The sequence below is a fragment of the Rhinatrema bivittatum genome, chromosome 2 (assembly GCF_901001135.1).
Source record: "Rhinatrema bivittatum chromosome 2, aRhiBiv1.1, whole genome shotgun sequence".
NCBI classification, from domain to species: Eukaryota; Metazoa; Chordata; class Amphibia; order Gymnophiona; family Rhinatrematidae; genus Rhinatrema; species Rhinatrema bivittatum.
In genome coordinates, this window is record NC_042616.1 from 6793980 (window position 1) to 6803626 (window position 9647).

Consider the following 9647-nt stretch of genomic DNA (forward strand, 5'->3'; position numbering starts at 1 on the left):
GACCCCTGAGGATAGACGTTGCTCTGCCATAGCAGGAGCACATCTTTTAGATTTCCTAGCCTGCCACATTACTGGAAAGGGCAGTGTAAGGGCCGTTTTGCTCCGGGTTCAGTCGAAGTAGAGATTTGAAAGTTCTTGGATCAGGCATGGCCGTGGGACAGTTTCCACATCATGGCCACTAATTGGCATGATTGTTTGAACGACTGCAGTAGAAACCCTGCTTTGATGGGAACGGATTGGGCCCAATGTCTGTGGTATGCCGATCTGCAGCAGCTGCTGGTGGGCAGACCTCTTAGGCTACCGCCCGGGAAGGATGTATGGCGGTAGGGACCCATTCTACATGACAATGCGGGTCGATTTTCTGTTACACTTTGGCCCTTGATTGGGCTCAAGTTATTGAAGCATGGTTATTCTGCTGCAGTGCTTTCACTGTGCATCAGGCTAAAATAAAAATATATATATCTTTATTTCTATATCTCTGGTTTATGTGAGAGTTGGGTGAATTATCGAGGCCTTGTGTAAGGAGCAAGGTTCTCAGCCTCCCAAAGTGGAAATTTTGATTAATTTTGGAGTTTTTCAGGACAGATTTCTTAAAGGTTTGACCCTTAACTCCTTGAAGGTTCAAGTGGCAGCATTTGCCTGTTATAGGAGCCGAGTTCTTGCTGGGTTTTTATCTCCCCCCTCCGGATGTGTCTCAGTTCGTGAAGGAAGTTAAGCATGTTTGTCCTCCCTTGTGGTTACCAGTGTCCTTATGGTAACTTGATCTGATTGTGGATTCCTTTTGAGTCGTACCTTTTCAACTGCAACATTACCTTGAAGACTGTTTGTTCTAGGGGTAATCTGCTCAGCATGTCGAGTTTACGAGCTGCAGGCTTTTTCTTGCCATGAGCCGTTCCTGCCGGACTCTAAGGGTGGTACAGCTTCGGACTCTACCTTCTTTTGGCACAAAGTGGTTTCGGAATTTCATTTGACTGTTTATTTCCCTGAGCACACTGGAGAGGAATACAGAGGAGAGTGAATATTGTCTCTTGCATGCTCTGGCTGTCAAGTGGCATCTGATGCAGTCCTTGGAGGTTATTAATCCTCTCAGTAAGTCTGGTCAGCTGTACTCCATGGTGGAGGTATACAGGGTGAGCCAGCGGCGCGGGCAACTATACTCTGTTATTGGATTATGGAAGTCATCAGCGATTGCCCTTACGCACCCTTCAAGGCATTCTGCTTGATCGTTTGGGCACAGGAGGACGCCGGCCTTAGCATGTGCAATGTTGCTGGGTCCATGGGCAGCTTTGGTACATCCCACTGGTGTGGATTAGCCTGCCCGAGTGAACTGGAAGGAGAAATTCCTACTTACCTGATGACATTTTTTATTTAATTTTAATTTTCCTTCCTCTGAGGAAGACAGGCCAATCCACAGGCCATCCTCGCTGCCGTCTTGCTTTCAGTTTGTCCTCTAGGTACAAATGACGCAGAGTGTTATATCTGTTACTTGTTTGAGGATTGGTAAATGTCATGACCAGCTCCTTAGTTTAGTAAATATTAGCTCTTTTCACTGAGCTCAGTGTTCTCACTTGGTTGGAAGCATAAGTGGTTATGTTCAAGAATAATCAGTTTGTCCTCCGTTTGGCTTTTCCAGAGAATATTTGCGGGCTGATGTCGAGACAGGGCTATAGGTCTGTGCCATCAGCTTTTACTCTGTCTCCACCTGCTGGTAGAGTTGCATAACGCATTTCTGTGGATTGACCTGCCTGATTGCAGAAGAAAGGAAATTATCAGGTAAGTGTAATTTCTCCTTTCCTTTTCCCTGCAGGGAAGGAAACCAAACAGCTGTTTGAGATATGGGGCATGATCCCTGTGTGCCCATGGTTTGCAACACCCCTGAATACAGAATTAGTACATCACAATGGAAGAAATGTCACTGCCCAGGACACCAAACTCTTCCTGCCCTGTTAGGATTTAGCACAGTGAGTCCTCCTGATGGAATAGAACCTGATGTTCTGGATAATGCTCTTATAGCTTCCTTTTTATTATAATTTATTTAACACTTTTTTTTATACCGACCTTCATAGTAATAACCATATCGGATCGGTTTACATAGAACAAGGGTATAACTGAAGCAATAACTGAAGTAATTAACAATAGAGGTGAATAAGGCAAAGTTACATTTAACAAGGAGTAAAAACTTGGGAGCTTAGATAGCTGGAAGAAGGTAAAGGCAGGAAGTAATTGTAACATGATACAATAGAGAATATGGGTTAAGGCTTAAGGTGCTTTAACCTGGAAGTTTCAGAGTCCATCGTTCGAGAGGATAAAAGACCATTTGTCCAGGTGAGTATAATGGCGACTAGTGATTGTCAGGAGGATCAGAGAAGGCTTGGTGAAAGAGCCACGTCTTGAGTTTTTTTCTGAAAGTTAAAAGACAGGGGTCCAAGCTGAGGCTTGAGGGGATGTTATTCCAAATAGATGGTCCTGCTATTGAAAACGCTCAGTCTTTGGTCGAGGAAAGGCGTGTGGCTTTAATTGGGGGGAAATTCAGAGTACCTTTATGAATATCTCTAGTTGGTCTGTTGGAGGAGTGTAGTTTGAAGGGGATTTCGAGGTCGAATTGGAGTTGATGATGGATGGATTTGTGTATTTATTTGTGTATTACATTATATTTGTGTTTAATGTGATTTATCCACACAATGACATTTCATATTCTCTGTCTCTGGTATTAGAGAATATTTTTCAGTTTGAAAACCCTGGGGTCCATGGAGGAAACTGATTTCTAGGGGCAACACAGAGGGAACAAATCTGGCATTTCTTGGGGAAGAGGGGTCCTGGAATCCCCTCCTCCATGATAAAATGTTATGAGAATAAATCCAGCTGAGATCTAATGCACGCTGAGCCCCTCCACGTGTCACTGAGTGTTTCTGGTTTGTGTTTCAGGTGCGGGTGACGTTTGAGGACATCTCTGTCTCTTTCTCCCAGGAGGAGTGGGGGTATTTAGATGAAGGGCAGAAGGAGCTTTACAGGGAGGTGATGAAGGAGAATTATGAGACCCTGATCTCCCTGGGTAAGGATTGCATTATCTGAATCTTTATCAGTCACAGGGGCTGATTTAATGAATGTCGTCTGTGACTTTTCTCCTGACTCCAGCTCAAGCATTGCTCTGTGTCTGAGCTGGCACCTGAGATTGGTTGTTTGGATCTTCTCAGGTGAGACGGCCCCTACGAGGCAGTCTAGGAATTTATCTCAGATGTCTTACATGAGGCACTTGCTGGGGAGCATCCACAAAGTTTCTCAAGGGACTTTACTGAGCCCACAGCAGCAGGCCCAGGACTACTGATCCCACCTGCCCAGATACAGAACTGAATGGGCCAAATTTTAAAAGCGGTACTCGCACTAAAAGATGAATACGTGGCCACACGTGAGCGACATGAATTTCAGAGGCAGCTAATTACTTGCTCGTGCTAAAAAGGGGCGGGGAAAGAAGTTAAGTGTGTAAATCCGGCGGCCGCTGCTCGTGGCGCACTGTTAGCTGCGTATATTTCCTGCTGCTCCTGATGAGGTGTAAGTCTGCAGAAATCACTTTTTAGGACTAACACGATAGGGTGAGGGGTCTTGCTCAACTGGGGGGAGTGCAGGATGAAAAACTAGAAGGGTCTGGATAACCCTGAGATAGACTGGGCAAACTGGTGGGCTAATGGGTAAAACTGGGAATGGCTTTAACCTGAGCATGTTTTAAAATCCTCTTCCCTGCATGCGTTAAAGCCGACAAATTCTTAAGGAAGGAATGTGCTTTACATCTGTTCGAGTACACATGCTGGGCGTATTTTACATCATACACACGTACTTGTGCACGTGATTTAAAACTCCAGCGTATCTTTGCTCATTAGCCCCCATGTGCACATATGGTCGCATGCATTCTTGTTTTACAATTAGCTGAATATGAACAGCAGGATACAAGAGGTCTGAGCTTGCTTCATGACTGTCATTACCCTGTGACATACTTAGCCTTGCACTGATATCATAGGGAGGTTTCAGCTTGTCTGCATACTTCTAGCTGTCTCATGGCCATTTTTCCCTTCTCCCCTATCTATGGATCCATTCTCCTTCCCCTTCCTGTTGCTAACCCTACCTAATCTCATTCCCCACTTCTGTCCATTGGGAACATCAGGTGCCCTGTCAGCCTTCCATATTCTCCACCTCCTCGGCCATTCTGTCTTCTGCCTTGTCCATTGCTTTACAAAGTTTTCTTCCTCTCACCCTGAGAGAATCTCACTGTCTTTACTGTCATCATACCTGCCCTTCTCTGGATATCAATCTCAGTCCTCTCCCTCTGTGGTAACTCTCATCCTTCCCCTCCAAGCTTATCCTACCCCCCACTCTCCTCCCTCTTCTCTCCCTCTCAGGTTTTATCTATGGAGTATCTGCTGTTTCCAGCAAGCTCGCCTACATTCCTGACCTCTTATCTCTCATTCTCTCAATCTTCTCTCTCTCTTCTGTTTATCCTGCTGTTATTTTTTATATTCTGTTACAGTTTTCATCTCCAACACTTCCATGAGCTAATTCCAGGCATCCACCACACTCTGTGACCAAAAAATATCTCTTGATATTCTTCCTAGTCTCCCCCCTTGGAACTTTGCTCTACAAATTATTTTCCATTCAAAAGACATTTACTTCTTGAGCATTATTACCTTTCAGGAATGTAAGTGTCTCTATCCTATCTCCCCCTTTCTCCTCTCCTCTAGGTTATACGTATTTAGGAGCTCATCTCATAAGGCTTTTGGTGTAAACCCCATTGTTAGACGTTTTTCATGGTCACCAGTGATTGGTCAGAAATGCGCTGCTCTGTCACTGTGTGACACTGCCAGAACAGTGAGTATAGGATCAGAAACCCAGATCCATTTGCATGGTGACTAATGCATGATTAATGTCTTCTTCTATCACCAGCAAGTGATGAGGTCACACAGCACATAAAAGAGGAGAATCAAGAAGAACATCCTATGGAAGCAGGACTGATCCCAAGAGAATCAGGAAAAATCTGTGAGAATGTTTCACAGGGGACTGAGAGGAGAAACACAAGGAATAGTCAGCAGGAGTCTAAGAAGAAGCAGGGAGAGCCGACAGGAGACTCACGGGAGCGAGTCACTGCATGTGAGATGGAGGTCAATGTCATCCCTGAGCAGCAGAGACATGGGAGCACAGAGTGCCCCTTCCAGAGCAATAACAGTGATCAAAAGGCTTCTGACCTTCACCAGAGGGAGGAGAAAGGGAGGAAATCCTTACCGTGTGACTCCTGTGGTAAAAGCTTTGGTGAGGAATCACATTTAATATTGCACCAGAAATCCCACCCACTCCAACCATTATTTCTTTGCAATAAATGTGGGAAAAGCTTCAGTCAGAAGAAAAATTCAAAAGTGCACCTAAACATACATAAAACAGAGCAAACCATCTTCTGCCGTGACTGGAGGCAAAGTTTAATTAGTAAGTATAACCTAACCTTACATCACAAAATCCACACTGGAGGGAGATCCTTCTCTTGCACTAAATGTGGAAAATGTTTTATTAGGAAGAAAAACCTCACACATCACCAGAAACTCCATATTGGAAAAAAACCATTTACTGGCGCTGAGTGTAGGAAAAGCTTCCGTCGTAAGGATAAGCTAATGTTACACCAGGGCATCCACCCAGGTGAGAGACCATTCTCCTGTACTGAATGTGGAAAATGTTACATTAACAAATACTTCTCCCCACACCAGAAACTCCACACAGGTGAGAGACCATTCTCATGTCTGGAATGTAACAAAAGCTTCCTTGAGAAGCGTCTGCTCACAAAACACATGAGAATCCACTCAGGTGAAAGACCATTCTCATGTACTGAATGTAACAAAAGCTTCATGGGACAGGGTGACCTTACAAGACACATGAGAATCCACACAGGGGAGCGACCATTCTCATGTACTGAATGTAATAAAAGCTTCCCTGTGAAGGGTGCCCTGACAAGACACATGAGAATCCACACAGGGGAGCGACCATTCTCATGTACTGAATGTAATAAAAGCTTCCCTGTGAAGGGTGCCCTGACAAGACACATGAGAATCCACACAGGGGAGCGACCATTCTCATGTACTGAATGTAATAAAAGCTTCCCTGTGAAGGGTGCCCTGACAACACACATGAGAATCCACACAGGAGAGCGACCATTCTCATGTACTGAATGTAATAAAAGCTTCCCTGTGAAGGGTGCCCTGACAACACACATGAGAATCCACACAGGAGAGCAACCATTCTCATGTACTGAGTGTAATAAAAGCTTCCCTGTGAAGGGTGCACTCAAAAAACACATGAAAATCCACACAGGGGAGCGACCATTCTCATGTACTGAATGTAATAAAAGCTTCCCTGTGAAGGGTGCCCTGACAACACACATGAGAATCCACACAGGGGAGCGACCATTCTCATGTACTGAATGTAATAAAAGCTTCCTGGTGAAGGGTGCCCTCACACCACACATGAAAATCCACACAGGGGAGCGACCATTCTCATGTACTGAATGTAATAAAAGCTTCCCTGTGAAGGGTGCCCTGACAACACACATGAGAATCCACACAGGGGAGCAACCATTCTCATGTACTGAGTGTAATAAAAGCTTCCCGGAGAAGGGTACACTCAAAAAACACATGAAAATCCACACAGGGGAGCGACCATTCTCATGTACTGAATGTAATAAAAGCTTCCCTGTGAAGGGTGCCTTGACAACACACATGAGAATCCACACAGGGGAGCGACCATTCTCATGTACTGAATGTAATAAAAGCTTCTCGGTGAAGGGTGCCCTCACACCACACATGAAAATCCACACAGGGGAGCGACCATTCTCATGTACTGAATGTAATAAAAGATTCCCTGAGAAGGGTGCCCTCACAACACACATGAGAATCCACACAGGGGAGCGACCATTCTCATGTACTGAATGTAATAAAAGCTTCCCGGTGAAGGGTGCCCTGACAACACACATGAGAAGCCACACAGGGGAGCGAACATTCTCATGTACTGAATGTAATAAAAGCTTCCCTGTGAAGGCATCCCTCACAAGACACATGAGAAGCCACACAGGGGAGTGACTATTCTCATGCATTGATTGTAATAGCTTCATGCAGAAGGTTCATCTCACAAAACACATGAAAACTCACACATAAGAGAGGCCATTCTCATGGATTAAATATGGAAGGTCCTTTATTAGGAAGCACAATCTCTCAAAACACCAGAATATCCATTTGCCCCCACTAGAAACCATTTACATGACCTCCGTGTGGGTAAAGCTTTCATGCTAAACATACACTTAGGGGTAGATTTTCACAGCAGCGCATGCGCCAAAACTGCAATATATGCACGGCGAGTGTGAAAAATGTTTCCTTACTACCCAAATGTTTCCTTACTACCCAACACCCGAAAATTCACACAGGAGAAAGACCCTTCTCATGTACCAAATGTGGAAAATGTACATTAGGGAGTCTGCGCTCTCACCACACCAGAAAGTCCACACTGGAGTCCTAAGTGGAGGAAAAGCTTCCTTCCTAAGTTTACATTAATCTCAAACAGGAAAGTTTTAACAGATGAGAGGCCTTTTTCATATAATGAGTATAATAAAACATTCTCACAGAAGACATGAAAATTCATGCAGGGGAGACATGAGATCATCCCCAATAAACCCTGGCTTACAAAGGAGGTTCATTCTGATCAAGGTCTGCAGAAACTCATATGGAGACCCTGCCCCGAGAGAGACCATTCTCATGCAATAAATGTAGAAGATGCTTCATTAGGAACGCTCGCCTCTCCCCGTTCCCAAAAATGCACACAGGTGACACGTGATGACATTTAACAAATGCTGCAAAGACCAAAAAAATGTGCCAGAGCGATACAGAAATTGTTTGAATTATACTGAGTGCCACGGCTCTGATGTATCGAGACGCTCCCTGTGTATAGAACTCCCCATGGACTCCAGCAGGAAATTCCCTTTCACACAATGTGAGTGCTATGAGGGCATTAGCAGTGAATTGGAGCGATTAGGATCAGACTCAGCCAGGGCCACTGTCACCCAGCAGTCTCCTCCATCTCTCCTGCCCCCATTAATCTGATGCTGCTGCCGCTTTACTCCTTGTTGGCTGATGGGAGGGCAGTCGCATGCTGCCTTCTCGTTCTGGCCCATGCAGGCCAATGCACGCATATCTCTACCTTTATCCAGCCCTCGTAGGACCATGCAAGAGCAGCATGAGGCTACTTCCACCTTCTGACCCTTGCAGGTTGGTGCCAGTGTGGTATTAAGGGCTTTGTGCTATGGGTAGAGCTGGTACAAGAGTATTGAATACCCTAAGTTAGCCTTACTCTTTCTCCCAAAATTATGCCAGCTTCATTAGACCCTCCCCTGAGATAAAATCATCATTCATTATGAAACCCACCACTACCATCTCAGTACAATCTTGTAACAATGGGTATTGTTAAATATGAAACTGCTTTATAAATATACAAATATGTGTCAGAAATCATGTCAGCATCTAATGAAGGGGTAACCTCAGAGTTTGGGGGTTTTTTGGACGGGTTAGACAAAGGTTGCCAACTTTTCCACCAACCAGGATTACACACTTGTGTACTGGGTGACTCCCCTTATTTGCATGTAATTACATTTATTTACCCCTCAGCCCCTGAATTTGCCTCCTCTTTTACTCTTCTGTCTGTTCCTTGTGCCACCACTGTCTCTTCCCTCTGCTCTGTTTTATCTCCCTTATCTGCTCTCTCTGCCCTTCTCTCTCCCCTCTGTCTCTTATCCTCCTCCAGGCCCTGTTCCCTCCTCTGTTTCTCTCTCCTACGTCCCATGTGCCCATGTTCCCCCTCTCCCCTCCATTCCCTGTGACTGCTCTGTTTGCCCCCGTTATGGGATTATTTTGCTTGAATGTCACTCTTGAACTGAAAGCTACAGAGAGAATGAACGGAGGCGAATAGAGAACCAGTTCTGGGCCAGGCCAATTCGGAAACGCTTAACCTGAATTACAAATATGCAGGGATGCAGAGGACTGTGCCTGACACCTAATACCCCTGTACAATTGCTTTGGTGACCTCTGACATAATCCACTTTCAAGGTGTCTCTTCCTACGTGGCTGTCCAGTAACGCAGCAAAGCAAAAGATAAAAGGACTGACCCAAGCAAGCAGAAGAGGCGCTGCCAGCCTGCACTTCTCTGTACTGGACTGTTTACCTAAGAGATAGGTCAGGCCATATTATTATCATTTCTATAATCTAATGTATATTCTGATTGATTACTTTCTCTGATTATTGTAATCAGCCCTTTAGTGTTATTTGTACCAATCCCCTTTGTCTAATTATTCCTATAAGCTAATAATAAATCCATTATTTCTTTTACTTGGCACTCAGGTGTTCTAACTCAATGTGTGTGTTTGTGAGAGAGAGAAGAGTATTAAGGTAAACCTTGTTAGTTACTGGTGCAAGCCCTGTCAGTCACTAATATAAGGCGAGTGATCCTAGTCTCAGTCTGAATCTGGAACATCCTTCCCTCTTGTTCCCACCCTTACTGCCTCTCTGTTTCCCCTGTGGATTAAGCAGCTCTCTGCTCACCTCCCAGCGCACAGTGGAGGTGACAGTGAGGACTTT

General features: G+C 44.9%; 1 protein-coding gene across 1 annotated transcript; it reads left to right on the plus strand.

The window, feature by feature from the left end:
• Positions 1–2997: 2997 nt before the first annotated feature.
• On the plus strand, positions 2998–9398 carry LOC115083463 (oocyte zinc finger protein XlCOF6-like). Its single transcript, XM_029587308.1, has 2 exons — positions 2998–3052; positions 4933–9398. The coding sequence occupies exons 1-2, from the start codon at positions 3019–3021 to the stop codon at positions 7104–7106; spliced, it is 2208 nt and encodes a 735-aa protein (XP_029443168.1). The 5' UTR covers positions 2998–3018; the 3' UTR covers positions 7107–9398.
• The last annotated feature ends 249 nt before the right edge of the window (positions 9399–9647 follow it).